The sequence below is a fragment of the Vulpes vulpes genome, chromosome 2 (genome assembly GCF_048418805.1).
Source record: "Vulpes vulpes isolate BD-2025 chromosome 2, VulVul3, whole genome shotgun sequence".
In the NCBI taxonomy this organism is placed as follows: Eukaryota; Metazoa; Chordata; class Mammalia; order Carnivora; family Canidae; genus Vulpes; species Vulpes vulpes.
Window position 1 is genome coordinate 51,870,275 of NC_132781.1, and position 17,044 is coordinate 51,887,318.

A 17,044-nucleotide genomic window follows, 5' to 3' on the forward strand; every position below is an offset into this window, starting at 1 on the left:
ATGCCTTGAGCCAAAGGCAGACACTCAACCAGAGCCACCCAAGTACCCAAAGTCTGTAGTTTTAGTAGCTCTTTTAAGTGTCTCCATAACTAAGGCAAAACCTTGTAAACTGTGTGAGACATAATCTGTAGCTCCCAGGACAGTCCTTTGTTGTTTATTGAGTTTTTATCTTCTCCTTGTGCTTTGCTTATTTTTGGTGTGTGTTGGTCATTATCTTTGAAAAGTCGTTTATAAAAATAATTTGAGGCCTAGGATGATATTATCTTCCTCCAGAGAGGATTTTCCTTTACTTCTGCCAGACTTCTGGGGGCACCTGCAATGTGGGATCATCTGGTTTAAGGGATTGGGCTTTTCTCAAGCACCCAGGTGTTTGGAAGCTGGGCTGTAGTCCATGTCAAGGTGGGTTTGCTCTTAGTTCATCCTCAGGTGTAATCCTAAGTCCTTTGTAGTCCCAACCTGAAGCATATTGGGCTACCAGGGTCCCTACTCTGCAGGCCCCAGACTCCACAATGTTTGTCTTTTTAGTCCGACAAAGCTGTCCCAGGTATGGCCTGGCTTCTAGGCTGCCACTCCCAAGAGTAGTTCAGGTGTTTCTAGGGGAAATAGTGGGCTGACTCCAGTGGATTTCCACATTCTTTTGAATCCCAGCAGTAATTCTTCACTACTGTATTTGATCTCTGATGCCTTCAAATAGATAGTCTTGCCTGCCACATTTCATTTATTTGTTTAGAAAGATTTTATTTGTTTTGGGAAAGATAGTACACAAGTGTGACGAGAAGAAGAGGGAGAAGCAAACTCCCTGTTGAAACCCGATGTGGGGCTTGATCCCAGGAATCTGAGATCATGACCTGAGCCAAAGTCAGAAGTTTAACCAAATGAGCCACCCAGATGCCCCTTACCTGCCACATTGTAAAATCTTGTTTTGATTTAGTGGTCCTGTCTACCCAATCCCAGTGCTTGTATTTTAGTCATTGTGTTGTTGCTGGATCTGGCAGTTAGTGCTGAACTTTCTTGTTCTGGTGCTTGTTCCGTTTTCCCAGCCCTGGTAGTTTACAACTAGCCTTACCCCCTTATTTGAAATGCCACTACTAGTAGGTTCAAAATTCTTATATGTCCTTAGATCCGTTTGTGAGTTTTCTTCTGGGATTTTGAAAGTAAAAGTGAGGAGCAGAAGAGAAAATTCCTTGGTTAAAAACTAAAATAAACTTCAAGGAAATTTACTACTTTTGAATATTATGATTTTATTTTGGCTTTTTTAGCCGTTAAACATTTTATAATACTGTATAATCTGTATTTGAGAATGTTAACTGGCTTAGAGTATCATTTGGAAGTATATTAACAAAGTCTAGTGCTGTACACTTGCTTGAACTTAGTACAGGGATTTAATATTCTTTAATCTTACTGAAAATAATTCTGTTAGAGTCAATGCCAACTTTTTATTGTTTCATAGTTCATCTTGAAGAATGTGAACTAGCTAAACAGCTTCATCCAAAGGAAAATGATTTGGTGTTTTTGGTTTCTGAAAGACAAAATGGAGAGAAGAAAGATACAGAGAGAAATAGCATGCAGGATCTCCGTGAATATCATTGCGGTTATGTTCATAAGTTTCGCCGCACTTCAGTCAGTAAGTAGATAATGTAAAGAGTAACATGTCTTTTAATTTTTATCTGAGTTGTGCTGTGCTTTACTAGCCACATGTTTATTACACATATTCGAAACATGTATTTGCCAGGTGGATTAGCTGTCATTCAGAGTCCTTTTTTTAGTTTTTCTAAATTCATCTGGGAAATGCCCAGTTCTTATTACTCTAGACTTAGGAAAAAAAGCTTTCTTTTGTAATGTCCTCTCTTTCTCTGATACATTCCTTCATTGTGTTTGTTATTAAACAATTTGCAAATCATCTGTTTTTTATATCTTAAATCACATTCCAACCTTGGTTTTATGGCTAAGTATCATTAGAAGACCAAAACATGTAAGTCATTATAAGACAACTTGAAGGTTTTGCTGTTTCCATTGCTCCCATCCCTTATTTTGTAGGGACCCTTCTGGGAATAGCATCTCAGAAGTAGTGTACCTGCTGTATACCAGGCCATGTGCCTTGTCCTTCCTGGGCACATTTATCTTCCTCAGAGCCTTATAAAGCAGTAAGGTTTATTTGTCTTGTCCTCATCAGGAAATGAGGGCTCAGGGATGTTCAGTAACTTACACAGTGTTATTCTCCGTATTAAGTGGTAGGCCTAGAATTGAAACCTGCATATGTTTTGACTGCAGGGTAGTCTGCATTCTTTATTGTATGCCAGGCAGCCTTTTTAACATTGCTGCTTTCTTAGTCTCAATTATGTGAAGAGAACATGAGTTCATTATTCCTTTGCCTTTTTACATCCAGTCTTAAAAACAGAGCTCCTTAGAGTTGAGCGTCATGCTGCGCTGTAATTGGTGTGCTGTATTTCTATCATAATTGTGGTCCAGCCCCAGTTCTTCTGTGGAATGCATATAGGGGAATAGCAGAAGGGTATATAGCTTAGTCTGTGCTTTTGACTCTTGGAAGTGATGACACTTGCCGTATTTATATTTCTAAGGTATTCTTCTAAACTCCTCAGTTGTCCAACTATTTAAATGGACATCTCCATTTAAATATCTTTTAGACAAAAAAGACCAAAGGAGGCGCTTGATGTTCTGCCTGACATCAACTATTCCTTCTTTTTTTCCCATCTCAGTAAGTGGGGCTTGCATTTTTCTAGTTGCTCAGGCTGAAAACCCCAGTCATCCTTGATCTTTGTCTTACACCCTACATGTAATTCATCAGCAAATCCTGTTGACTCTTCCTTAGCAAAGTACCCAAAGTCCAAGCCCCACGTCTGCTACTACATCCTGGTCCCCATGACCATCAACCACAGTGGCCTCCTGAGTGTCCTGTTTGCTTTTGTGCTTTTCCCATTGCATTTATTCTTCATCGGCAGTAAAAGTGATTCTTTTAATATTAAGTTCAAGCACGTCTCTTCTCAGTACAAAGCTACCCTGTGGCTTCCTACTTGACCCAAAATAAGGTTCAAATTCAGTATCGTGGTCTTGCAGAGCCCTTTAAAATGGAGCCCCGTTTTCTTCTCTACTCTTGTCACACACATCTCCCTACTTTTTCTTCCAGCCATACTAGGCTTGATCCTATTCCTGAAATACTCCATTCACATCTCTACTTCTTGGTCTTTGCATTTGCTGAGTCTTTACCAGTAACACCCTCTCTCCAGATAAGGACGTGGCTTACTCATTTATTTCAAGTTTCTGCTCAGATACCATCTTATCAGGAGACTTTCCCTGACTCACCTATCGATGGTAATACCCCTTGCATCCCTCATACTTCTTCATTCCCTTTCTCTGCTTTCTTCATTGTGCTCATCACTACCTGATATGTTTATGTGGTTATCTGCTTCCTTCTTCTAAAAAATAATTGCCTGATTCTTGGGCATTTATTTCACATTTGAGTGAATTACTTAAATAATATATCATACAAAAAATAATAATATATCATACCAAAACATAAGTTATAAAATACATAATTCTGAATAACCTTTTTATTAGTTGGATCACATTATTCACTGGCAACTGAAATTGTTTTTTTCTCCTTCTTGATAATAGTGCGCAACGGGAAGTCTGAGTGTTTCCTTTACATCCAGACTCAAGATAATTTGCCAGTCAATTTAAATGAATTCGTGAAATGTGTTGTAATCAGTTCTCTGGTAACTACGCAAAGGAAGTTGAAAGCCATGTCTCTGTTGAGTGGACGGAACCAACTGGCCAGAGCTGTTCTTAATCCAAATCCCATGGACTTCTGTACAAAAGATTTACTAACTACAACGTCTGAGAGAATTGTGAGTCATGGTTAAATGAGAATGGAAAGTCAGAAAATTTCATGTCAGAATGTGACATCATTTTGTGTTTATTCATTGCATATTCCTTTGTATCTGGGACAAAGACATATCCCTGTGCGTGCACAGTGATGTAGTATAGTGCTCCATCTTCTTTAAGTTGGCAGCCTGTGTTATGTTACTCAGCTTACCTCAGGAAAAAGGCATAGTGCAATAAAGAATTGAAAATATGCTTAAAGAGCAGCATTAAAATGTTAGATGAGTATCCTACTTAAATGCTTGTTAGGGAATTAAAATTCAGAGGTAGGAGTGGGTTAATAGAGTTAATTTTGCGTTTGAATGATTGAAAGAGAATTTACAGGTAAAGTTGCCATTTTGCATGAAAACATGTTCTAGCTGTGAGAGCCATATAGTCACTCCAGGAGATTAATACAGAGGAAGGCAAGAGAAAAGTAATAGTGTTTGAACCACTGCTGTGTGCTAGAGCTTTCCTGTGCAGTATCTCATTAACTTCTTGTCCTCCCAGAAGTCCCAGGTTTAATGGATGACAGAGGCATAGGCTGAGGAGGTTAGGAGTTTGGAGACCTAGCTTTTGTGAGTGAAGCTGAGGTTTAAGTTTAGGTCTGACCCAAAATCTGTGCTCTTTCCACTGTAGCACTTGAGTTAGGAAAGAAAGTCTTGGAATTTTTTTATCGTCAAAGGAAAAAATAAATAGAAAAGTATAGAACAGTTTATTGTGATCCTCTTTGTAAGAACCACAAATACAAATGCAGTTTTAGTAGTTGTAGATGGGGTGAAGCCTGCAGACACTCATAAATAACTTGATAGTAGTGAAATTGTTTCTTTAGATTAAAGGTCATTTTGGGTGATCATCATCAAAGCTTCTGTTTTATAAAGGCTAGAAGAAATTCAGACAGAGGTTTCCTCTTCTTGCCACTTCAGGAAGAGCAACTCATTTTCACTAATGTCTTTTACACAGGTCGCCTACTTAAGAGATTTCAATGAAGACCAAAAGAAAGCAATAGAAACTGCATATGCCATGGTCAAACACTCCCCGTCAGTTGCCAAGATCTGTCTGATTCATGGACCACCAGGAACAGGGAAATCAAAAACTATTGTTGGCCTCCTGTACCGCCTCCTGACAGAGGTAGAGTATGTGAGGTTGTCATTGCTGTTTGCTGAGAGCATTGTTACACACGGATTAATTGATATGTGTAAATAACTACTATCGGTCTTTTCCCCTGCACTGTGTGTATCTTTCTGATACCATGTGAAACCATATCAGAGAAAGAGGTAGCAGGAGAGAGAGTATAAAGAGTGAAGAGGGCAGAAAATGCTGGCCTGTGTGACAGTGTTCTGAAGGGCTAGAATGGTGGCCTCCTGGCTTTGTTATGGGTCATGTATAATGCCAGGAAACTGTCTGGATTGTATTGTATTGCTGGGCTACATTTTGGTTGGATTGAATATGGAGTAAAATAAGTGGACATGAAGTGAGGCTCAGGGAAGCTATGATAAAGTGTCCTGCTAGAATAATTTTAATGTCCATGTAAAGATGTAGGTGCTCTTACTTTATTTTTATTTTTTTTAAGATTTTATTTATTTATTCATGAAAAAGACAGAGGCAGAGACACAGGCAGAGGGAGAAGCAGGCCCCATGCAGGGAGCCTGATGTGGGACTCAATCCCGGGACTCTAGGATCACACCCTGGGCCGAAGGCAGGTACTAAACCACTGGGCCACCCAGGGATCCCCTCTTACTTATTTTTAAATATTCATAAGGAGGAGCTTTCAAACATAATGGAAGTAGAGAAAAACTGGAAAACTCTGTAACAGAGCTCATCAGTATTTTTTGTCTGTTTGGCATGTGTGTGTCAAATTGTAGAACCAGAGGAAAGGGCATTCAGATGAAAACTCCAATGCCAAAATTAAACAAAACCGTGTCCTTGTGTGTGCACCTTCCAACGCAGCTGTTGATGAACTTATGAAAAAAATCATCCTCGAATTTAAAGAAAAATGTAAAGACAAGAAGAATCCTTTGGGTATGATACTTACATGGCTTTTAATTTGTTTTTGGTTTTATTCTCTGTTTAGTATGGTCAATTTTGAATGCCAAAGAGCAAGCCAGTTTGAGTAATAACTTCTGCTTGGGGCTGTGGCCCATATGTACTCATCAATTCATCTAGCAGATTTTATTAGGCACTCTCTGTGCCAAGGCACTGTGCTAAGTACTGACATTTCAACAGTGAAACCTTCCAAGAGACAGTAATGAGGAAGCAGATCAGTGGGCAATTAGAGTATAAAGCTATACGTTCTATAAGAAAAGAAGAAAAGTAAGATGTGGCTACTCTCAGACACCTTAAAACGGCCCTTGGTCCAGTCATGGGAGGGTTAGGGAAAGCTTCTGGAAGAAATGATGTCTGAGATGAATCCTGCAGAGCAATTAGGAGTTAGCCATGGGAAAGGATGAGGGGGATGTGGAGAACTCTAGCAGAAGCTTCTATTCACTAGAAATGACTAGAGGTGAGAGAAGCTCTGTGTAGTACAGCTAGAGTATAATGAGCCCCATGAAGGCGAAGGTTTGGGGGTTTGTTTACTGTACTGTCTCCAGTGAGATACAGGTGGTGAGGGCAAATAGGTACTGTTTTCATTGGGGAGGTGTGTGAGTTCGGTATTGGGTTTGATGTCAAGTGAACTTCATGTGATAGGTCAAGAGTTTATAAAAAACCTTGATCTTGCATAGGTAGACCTGGAAGTGAAAATTCTGTGTTGAAGGATTTGTGCATCTTCAGTTTTCTAAGTAGTGCTAGATTCTTTTCAGAAGTGGTTCTAACAGTTTACATGCCCTGGAACAGCTCCCATGCATATGCATTGATGTGATTTTAACATTTCCCTGGCTGAGGAAAGGTGAGCACTCTCACATGTGTGCTGACAGCCCAGCAGGGCTAGGATTGAGACAGGGCCACATAGGCATCCGGGTTGGATCTTCAATTTTGGTGTTTTTTGTTTTTTTTTTTTAAGATTTATTTATGATAGACCTAGAGAGAGAGAGAGGCAGAGACACAGGAGGAGGGAGAAGCAGGCTCCATGCAGGAGGCTGACGTGGGACTCGATCCCAGGTCTCCAGGATTACGCCCTAAGCTGCAGGCGGCTGTGAACCTTTGCACCACTGGGGTTGCCCTTCAATTTTGTTAGAAAATAGTGTCTTCTGGCTGTAGGAAAGAACTTTGATCTTTTACACTGCATTCATATCACTTCTTTTCACTACTGAAAAGCTGTCCTTGAGAGTCTTTATTTTTTATTTTATTATTTTTTATTTACTCATGAGAGACACAGGCAGAGGGAGAAGCAGGCTCCACACAGGGAGCCTGACGTGGGACTCGATCCCGGGGCTCCAAGATCACGCCCTGGGCTGAAGGTGGCACTAAACTGCTGAGCCACCCGGGCTGCCCCTGAGAGTCTTTAAAGAAATGTCTTGGACATCTCGCCATTAAGTAGGTGTTGATTTCTGGGGTTTAGTATTTACCCTTTATCAAGATAAAGAAGTTCCTGTGTCAGTTTCTATCTTGAAGGGCCATTGAATTTTATTGCATGCATTTTTCTTGTTGCATTTTCATGAAGCTTTTTTCTTTAATCTGTTAATTGGGCAAATTACAATGTTTTTGTAATGTTAAAGTATCTTTGATTTGTAGAGTAAGACCAACTTGGTTATGTATTATTTTTTAACACATTGCTGGATTGCTATTTTATTTAGGATTTTAAAACTAGAACTCATGAATGAGGCCGGCCTGTGACTTTCCTTTGTCACATCTTTGTTTTTTGTTACACTGACTTTAAAAAGGGAATTGGGGAGAATTTTTTGTTTATTCATGGAATGATTAATATATGACAGAGATTATCCATTCCTTAAAGATTAATTTGTTTTTAGTGTTGTTTATTGTCTTTTTTTGACAGATTGTAAATTCTAATCTGCTGTTCAAATGTCTTTAACTGTTACAGGCCTATTTAGGTTTCTTTCTTTTAGTGGATTAGGCTAATTTTTTTTTTCTTTCAAGAAAAATTGACACTTCCTCTTAGTTTTCAAATATATTGGCACAAGGTTGCCCATTGTATTCTCATTTTAAAACTCTCAGTATATTTTGATTGGGTCACCTTTGTCATTCCCTGTATTATATATTTGGTCTCTAAATCCACATGTGGCATGGGCCTATGGTTGGAAAGTCCTGGAAGATAATTTAGTTTTTCCCAGCTAAGCCTCGGCACAGTTAGATTCACTTCATTTTCATCCTCCCGTCTCTTCCAGACCCTTTTCCTTTCCAGGAGTCTTTAAAATCCAAGCCTCTTAAAAGTTTCTTTGTCTTCATTGGAATGATAGTTTTGCCAATATAGACATTTGTCAAACTCCGTAGAACTAAAGATTTTTAAATATGTGCATTTCATTGAGTGTATGGGGAAAAAAATTCTGAGCACCTAGACAGTACCAGCCCCAACTCATCCTGTTCCCCCAGGGAAGCCTCTGCAGTTCATGGGCTTTCAATTCTGGTTTTGAGCTTTTTCTTTGTTTTTGGCTCCTAGGAATTTCTCTTCCATTTCTGTGAGCTCACCCTGCAGTTTAAAAGATGTCTGTTTTAATTTATGGAGCATTTCTAGGTGTTTGTAGTGGGTGAGTTTCCAGGTAATTTCGTCTTCGTTTATCATGGAAACACAAGTAGGTTAGCAGTTTTGAAACCTTCAAGTAAATCTTGGCCAGAGATTATGGCTTCAAATTTAGAAGAATGAGCTGAACTAGGAACAAAAATATGTTGTAGATACCTGCTTTAATAAGTTTTTCATTCATTCAACTTATTGTACTTCTGTGCCAGCTGCTGAAGTAGCTGGCAACCACAGCAAAACCCTATTCAGTGGAAGGAGATTGACAATAGAAGAAGTACGTGATGTGTCAGTTTAGGATAAGTGCTGATTGCTATTTTAGCTCAATGATGGAGCTGGAGATTTTTAGATTAAATAACATATAAAATGTGGTGACCTAAAATAAAGGTGTGGTTAATAACCACTTAAATGAGATTTAGTGTTGGCAGTTCTCTACTCCACGATTTCCAGCACCTTGTGTCCCTTAGATTCTGGGGTAGCAGCATGATGTTTGGAGTAAAGTTTCAAAAACTTTGTTGTGAATATACCACAGAAAAGGATTTGATAGTTTTTACTAAATGATTCTTTCTTGGAAATTCAAATATGTATTAATATATGAAAATCTTTACATATCTGAAATATCCTGTGGTTAAGAAGTTTCTTATTTTACTCACCTTTCCCAAACGTATTTTACTTTGGAATGTTGTACAGAACATAGTTTGAGAAGTGTTGATACAATTCAGTCTCAACTTTGTAATGTCCTGTTTATGCAACCTCTGTAGCTTTTATTTGGTAGAAATGGTAAGTACCCTGTAGGGTGGTAGTGAATGTCTAATGTGTATGAAGCCTCTAGTGGAGTTCAGGTGTGTAGTTGATATAATTAATGTTGGCTCCCTTCCCTGATTGTTAATATGCTTACTTGCCAATAGGTTGGCAGTGTCCTTATTAATCTGTAAGTATGATTTTTTAATCAACAGGAAACTGTGGAGATATAAATTTAGTTCGTCTGGGTCCAGAAAAGTCTATTAATAATGAAGTCCTAAAATTCAGTTTGGATAGCCAAGTTAACCACAGAATGAGTAAGTACTAATTAAGGCACATAGTAACATTACTTCTAATTCCTTTTACGTGATAAGTAATGTCTTGGGCATTAAAGGTACTTTGGAGACAATTGAAATAGTCTTGCTTTGAGACCTAGTTTTTCTTTTCATTGTGTATGCTTATTTATGTATTTGTCAGAATTATCAAATAATAATTTTTTATTTTATTTTATTTAAGAAAAAGACTTACCCTCTCATGTTCAGGAGATGCACAGAAGAAAGGAATTTCTAGATCATCAACTTGATGAACTTTCCCGCCAGCGTGCTTTATGCCGAGGTGGAAGGGAAATACAGGTATCTAAACATTTCTTGGTGAATATTTTTTAATAGTTGATAAGAACACAAGCTAGTGGTGAGTATTTGATCTCATTGTTTTATCATTGCCTTATATTAGGGATTAACAGACTTTTTCTAAAAAGGAAAGGTAGTAAATAACTTAGACTTTGCAGGCCAAAGTTTACTCTGTTTCAACTACTCAATTCTGCTGTGGTAGCATAAAAGTAGTGATAGATAATACATAAACAAATGGATGTGGCTATGTTCCAATACAACTTTATTTATAAAAACAAATGATGAGCTGAATTTGGCCCACAGCCTGTAGTTTGCTGTTGCCTGCTTTATATTAAAGCTGTAGTGAATTTATTAGATATCTTTTAGTTGCAAGTTAAACCCAAATTAGACAAAGAGGGAATTCATGGACTCATATACCTAGGAGCTCTGGGAGTGATTAACTTCAGTGTACCTGGATCCAGAGGCTCAGATGATGTCATTTCTCCATTCCTTGATTTGTTTTTCTGTGTGTTAGACATTTCTCATCTTGGAAAAGACAAGTGCCACCATTCTGGGTACCACCACCCCAGCTTAGAAAACCCTTGGGAAGGATGCCTGGGTGGCTCAGTTGGTTAAGCATCCAACTTTTGATTTTGGCTCAAGTCATGATCTCATGGTTGTGGGATTGAGCTCGGAGTTGGGCTCCATGCTCAGCAGGGAGTCTGCTTCTCTTCCTCTTCTCCCCACCCCCCTGACTGTGCAGGCAGGCACTCTTTCTCTCAAATAAATCTTAAAGAAAAGAAAACCCATAGGGATGGAAGGGGTTGCTTTCCACACTATCCATGCATCAGTTCCATGGAAGGAGTTTGACTAGTCCCTGGGTGTACAGGTCTAATCCCTGTTTAAGGAAATGTGAACCATAGTTTACCAGGCCTGTGTTATATGCCCATCACTGTGGCTAGAGGAGTGACTGGGATGTGATTAATAACCTATTTGAAGCACCCAAAAATTCATAGAGAAATGAGTCCCAGGGGTTGGACTGCTTAGACAGAATAGCATACATGGGACACACTGGACAGAATGGAATCTTGTATAGGGTTAAGGGTTTATCAGAAAAAAAAAAAAAAGGGTTTATCAGATTAATGCTTAATTTCTCTGTGGTCTGGCACCCCACAGAGAAATTGGAATTAAAAGTTTATTACTCATAGGTTCTGGAGGAAGTACTCGTCCTGCCTCAAGGGGCCACACAAGGAGGTCAAGGCAGAGTGCAGAGAGGCAGGATCTGGGGTGCACATCTTTGTTAGGGATCTGTGGGTGGGGTGCTTTGGGGGTTCTGGGCTAGGGCTGGATTGGTCAACTCAGACCACAAGAGTGGGGTTTTGGTAAGCTACATGGGGATGCATAAGGCACACAGGTGCCAGAGGCAGGGAAGACTGCTGGTCATGAGGGCAATTGGGGAGTCCTGTTGGAGCTTCCATTTGCTGGGACTGTGGCTGCTTTCCTGCCTGGTGCCTGTGTTTCTGTGAGGGCTGGTGTCCAAGGAAGGTCTCTGTAGGCTGCTTGGCCAGACAAGATGGATGTGAGGTTGCAGTACCACAGGGTAGTGTGGGAGCAGCACAGCATGGGTGTCAGGTCTCTGTTGGTGAAGAGAGAAGGAACTGAGTGAATAGCATGTCTGTTGGGCAGATTGTAGTGTCACTTGAATGCAAGGCAGTCAACTGGAAAGCTTTTTAAAATGCTCAGTTTAACTTTAATGATTCCACTCTAACCTTTTCCAGAGGCAAGAATTAGATGAAAAAATTGCGAAAGTTTCAAAAGAGAGGCAGGAACTAGCTTCCAAAATTAAGGAGGTAAGTGGTTCACCTGTAGCATTTTTCAGGCTTTTCTCTCTTTCTCTTTATTATGAATTATTTCACACAACTGATGGGCTTTTCTCAATTGCATTTAAAATGTTTATTAAAAACTTTTTTAAATGTTAGAATAGAGAAAATGGTACAGTTATGTACGTGTACATTTGCTTTTTTTGCTTCAGCCTAATAATTCTTATCATCACCTGAGATTTCTGAGAAAGAGGTGATTTTAAAATACCTTGTTCTTTTCTAGGTCTGGGTAAGTATTAAACTCCCTTGTTATGTGCTCCTCATGGCCCCACCACTAAAAAGTGCATTATGATAATTATCATCAGATGAATAGTTAGTGAAAGTAGATTTGAAGGTGTTTTCCCTATCAAAAAGAAAATAAAATTTGTGCCCACCCAGGGACACAAACACAAAGAAAGAAAGGAAGATCACATGTCTGGATTCAAGTAGAGTGACAGTGGCTAGGGATTTTTGCATAAGAAAGTACAAACTAAGTGTTTTACAATTCTTAGCTGAAAGCATAAACTTACATTTGTTTTTGATCGTAAGAATCTGTAGCATGTGTCATATCTTCCCTAGTATTCTTTGGATATAAAAGTACCAAGGGGCACCTGGCTGGCTCAGTCGGTGGAGCATGTGACTCGATCTTGGGGTTATGAGTTTGAGCCCCACGTTGGGCATAGAATTTAAAATTCTTAAAAAAAAAAAATGAACAAGATTTAGATGAATCAAAGCTGGGAAGAGTCAGATGTATATCCTCATCACCAGATTGCAGCCCTAATAAACCAGCGGGGGCCAGGGAGAACAGGTTATATATAGCAGCTGGTAACAGTATTTTTAAGCTGAGATTTTTCTCTTGAATGTATTGTTAGCCTTCCCAATAGAGCTGAATAAATATAGTTGAACTTAATCCATATTTCCATTAGTTGTTTATTCATTTAAATAAAAAATTATGTGGAAAGGTTTTTATTAAAATTAATCTGAGCCCGAGATTAATCTTCTCAAATTTAAGGATGAAGTCTGTATTTGCATATATTGTGGCAAGTTTGCTGCTCATCACCTTGTTCTGTGGGCCATTGAATTAATTGTAGTTGGGACGCCTGGCTGGCTCAGCGGTTGAGTGTCTGTCTGCCTTCGGCTCAGGGCTGATCCTGGAGTTCGGGGATTGAGTCCCACATCGGGCTCCCTGCATGGAGCCTGCTGCTCTCTCTGCCTGTGTCTCTGTATCTCTTAAAAAGAATCTTAAAAAAAAATCTTAAAGAATCTTTTTTTTTTTTTAAGTTTTTTTTTTTTTTTTTTTTTTTTTTATTTATGATAGTCACAGAGAGAGAGAGAGAAAGGCAGAGACATAGGCAGAGGGAGAAGCAGGCTCCATGCACCAGGAGCCTGATGTGGGATTCGATCCCGGGTCTCCAGGATCGCGCCCTGGGCCAAAGGCAGGCGCCAAACCGCTGCGCCACCCAGGGATCCCTTAAAAAAAGAATCTTAAAAAAAATCTTAAAAAATCTTAAAAAGAAAAAAAGAATTGTACTTGTCAGTTTCCCTCAGTTGATGGCTGAGAGGAAAGGTATATATATGACCATGCTCTCACGGTGCTCGTGGGAGTGCCACAGTTGCCACTGTCTCCCTGAAGCTTACACACGTGCTTGGGGGTCCAAGTCTGTGGTTGAACAAATGCACGGGGATGAACCAGGCTCATAGAATCTCTGATAATAACACTGGTTTATTAGGTTGGAGGTTAGTGGGACTTGCACTGTCTGGTGCCAGTGATGGTATCTGTGTGGCAGGGATAGACCGAGGTAGTCTTCCTATTGTGCAGGCAGAGTGCTCCTCATTTTCACAGCATTGTTGTTGGTACAAGCTATTGTAAAAGAACATTATATACTTAAAAACAGAAAAGTATATGTTCAAGCTGAGTTTTGACCCCAGTTTAACTCAGATAATTGCTTCACAACTATCTCTACGCATTCTGATACCTGCCCACGTACATCTGCTGTAAGAATTGTAATTTGCTTTGACCAAATCAAGCCTGAATTTATTTTTCCTAATGTGCTAAAATCCTGTTCTGAGCTTAGACTGTAGAGCAGAGCAGCATTCTCTCGAGGGGTTTCTGCCATTCTCTAGACTTAAGGTTTCCCCTCAGCACTTGCCTAAATATCTTTGCATAATAAATGGTGGACATTTTATAGTAAAAATAGGCCTATCATAATTGAATCTCTATGTGCTAAATATCAATTAACCTTTCTTTGTTGTCTTAGGTTCAAGGACGCCCACAAAAAACACAGAGCATCATCATCTTAGAGTCCCATGTTATCTGCTGCACATTGAGCACGAGTGGTGGTTTACTGCTTGAGTCTGCTTTTCGTGGGCAAGGGGGTGTCCCCTTCAGTTGTGTCATTGTCGATGAGGTCAGTAGGTAGTTGGCCGTGTGACTTGGATGGTATCGTGAGAGCGAGTCTGGGGGAACCATGCTGCTCCCAAGATAGGGAGAGCAGAGGCCTTTGCAACTAGCTTTTACCTGCTGTCATGTATGTGTAGTCTCTGAGGTTGAAACATGCTGCTAATGGCCCCCCATAGTTAAAATGGCTTTTCCAGAATTGGGATTATAGTCTTAAAGATGCCTGATTATTCCCAGCAGATCCTTCCCAAGAAGTATCTCGCTTCTGCTTGGAATAGCTCTGGTTCCCTTTTGAAGCAGTTTTAATATAACTTTGGACAGCCTCAAACCACAATATTTTTAGTTAACATCCTTTATTCGTAGTTCATTCACTGAGCAGACATTTGTTGGGCACTAGCCGTTTGCCAGAATGTAGAGCCAGAAGAGAAAAGACACGGAAAATGAGATACAGAGGATCAATCCAAGATCCAGTTTCACCAAAACCAAAGAACAGAAAGCATGGAAGTGATAAAATAATTGAAGAAAATGTCATAGAAGGGAAGCTTGAGTCTTGCAGTTGATGAGGCCTACAGGGAACAAGGAAGAAAGGGGGTGGCAGATAGAGAGGGACACACAGCCCTGCAGTTCACTTGGGCATGTGCCCAGCAGGAACAAAGAACAGAGCTTGGGGCATTACACGCCTTCCTGCTCATGGCTGGTTCCCAAGTGGTCATGGCACCCAAGTGGTGCTGACTTAATGGCACAAGTGCGGTGGTTCTTTCTAACTGATTGTTTAGAGTGTTTCTGTTGTTGCTAGTTTATTTTCTAACTTAAAAAAAAGTCCTTATTTTTTTTCTCATTTTATTTTTCTTATTTTTTAAGTTATTTTAATCACTTGGTGCTCATCATGATAAATACACTCAGAAATCCTTATTTTTGATACTCAAGGCAAGAGGAGAAAATGTGATAATTGTCTGAATGTTCCAACTTTTATAAATTAGATAAAGTGTACATGGATAAAGAAACCGCAAAGATGATTAAGAATACTTTCTCATTCTATACTTTCTTCCTAAGGCCGGTCAGTCTTGTGAGGTTGAGACTCTGACTCCGCTCATCCATCGTTGTAACAAGCTCATCCTCGTAGGAGATCCTAAACAGCTCCCTCCCACCGTCATTTCTATGGTAAGTTAGTTTCACATTCATACCACTTTAAAGTAGAAGAGCCTTTTTTGTTTTTGTGTTTGGAGGGGGTTTTTCTTGGATCATCACCTCTTATTTGGAGGGAAAGGTAGGGAATGGCTAAGAAAAGAGAACCACTGTTTGAATTTTAATAGTAAAGGTCTGTGAAAATGTCGCTTTGTTCCTGATTGTGCTTATGTGCATGTGTGACCTGAGCAGTGTGAGCGTCAGGGACCAGAAGATGAGAACGACCATGTTCCGTGTGTGTGTGTTGGGCTTTTTCTTTGGGAAAGGCAGCGTGTGATTTAAATTTTAAGGGCTGTATCCAGTCCATTTTAGTAACACAAACACCAAAACAGTAATAAAAATTTTACGTTTCCTAACCTCCTGATTTATATTTAAATGTATGCAAATTTGAGGAAAACATTTTAAAGAGTACTTTAAATGTACTTTTAGAGTACATTTCCAGTTTTAGAGTTCTGTGTCTTGTCGTAGAAGAAAAAAAAAAAAAACCGCCTTGCCTCTCCCATCCTCTGAAGTGCAGCTTCAGGAAAAGAAAAGGAGCAATGAGCCCCGCATGTGGGAAGGACCAGCCAGCATCTCTGCTGTGGCGTGCTCCTCTCTGTTATCTCACAGGCTCATAGAGGCTCATTGAAATGCATACCAGAATGGGACTTGGTAGTTGTTTTGGGTAATCTGAATAGGTGTAGACCATGGCTCCGAATTTAATAATAGTTGTATATTTCACTAACACATACAGAATAATGGATGCATTAACAACCAGAGGACAGATCATTTAACAGCATTTCTGTTCGGTTGGGGAATGAAAGCAAGTGGGTATTGTCATTACTGTGTTTTGACTTCAGAGTTACTGAAAATGTGTGGTCCCTCACATCTGAGCACACGTGTGTGATTGTGCTAGGGCGTTGTCCTAGAAGCACACCTGTCTCTGAGTGGAGAGCTGTGTCAGTAGGGAAAAGCTGCAGGTGATTTTGTTCATGGAAAATAATGAAGAACCAACTCTGTATTGCATTTCTCTTATTTTAATAAAAAGTAAATAACACAGAATTTCACAAATTTACTGATTTAATTCTCCCAGGACCTCAGCATGTAGTGAAAAGGGATTGTTGATGGGCCCCAACTTTACTGCCTTCTTTGGTGATTGATAAAAGCAGCAAAAATGAGAAAAATCTGCGCTTTTTATTTTTGCTACAGAAGCAATATAGGCTTATGAGAAAAATTTAGAAAACAGTTACAAAGTTAATTTTCTCAACATGCTTTTCTGTCTACCTGTTTCTAAGAAGAATTACTGTGAACAGTTCAGTGAGTATTTTAACAGATTTTGCTGGGCATGTGTTCGTTTATTCATTTCTTTCTCTCAGTATTCATTGAGTGCCAAGCCTAATTCAAGTACTGTTTTAGGTGCTGGTGTTAAGAAGGTGAGGAAAACAGGAAAAATCCTTGCCCTTATGGAGTTTGCATCTACGGGGTAACAGAAGTAAATAAGTCACTAAGTTATGGTATATCAGGTGGCTGTAAGACTTGTGTGTGGTTGTATATATATATGTAAGGTTTGCTTTAAAGGGAGCAGAAGCATTCTGTACCAAGTTGTCTTTTTTCCAGTTGGTAAATAGATCAGGAATATCCTTCCTTGACAGAAACATAGGAATCTGTGTTATTCTGTAGGATAAACTCAGTTTTTTTCTACAAGTGGAACTGTACCCTTTTCTTTTTCTCAAGAGAGAAGATTCAAAATAGGTTTTGGCTAACT

The 17,044-nt window shown here is 39.5% G+C and overlaps 1 protein-coding gene across 10 annotated transcripts in view; it reads left to right on the forward strand.

Moving 5' to 3' along the window:
- The window catches only part of SETX (senataxin), an 81,512-nt gene that overhangs the window by 48,138 nt on the left and 16,330 nt on the right, over positions 1-17,044 (forward strand). For all 10 annotated transcript variants that reach the window (XR_011999800.1, XR_011999801.1, XM_026009552.2 and 7 more), the window contains 9 exons: positions 1,451-1,624; positions 3,634-3,866; positions 4,843-5,010; positions 5,745-5,901; positions 9,466-9,567; positions 9,767-9,882; positions 11,637-11,708; positions 13,976-14,125; positions 15,169-15,276. Coding sequence is in view for 8 of the 10 variants with exons in the window: in XM_026009552.2 (XP_025865337.2) it covers positions 1,451-1,624; positions 3,634-3,866; positions 4,843-5,010; positions 5,745-5,901; positions 9,466-9,567; positions 9,767-9,882; positions 11,637-11,708; positions 13,976-14,125; positions 15,169-15,276 (1,280 nt within the window). In the remaining 2 variants the exon portion in view is untranslated. The remainder of the gene's footprint in view (positions 1-1,450; positions 1,625-3,633; positions 3,867-4,842; positions 5,011-5,744; positions 5,902-9,465; positions 9,568-9,766; positions 9,883-11,636; positions 11,709-13,975; positions 14,126-15,168; positions 15,277-17,044) is intronic.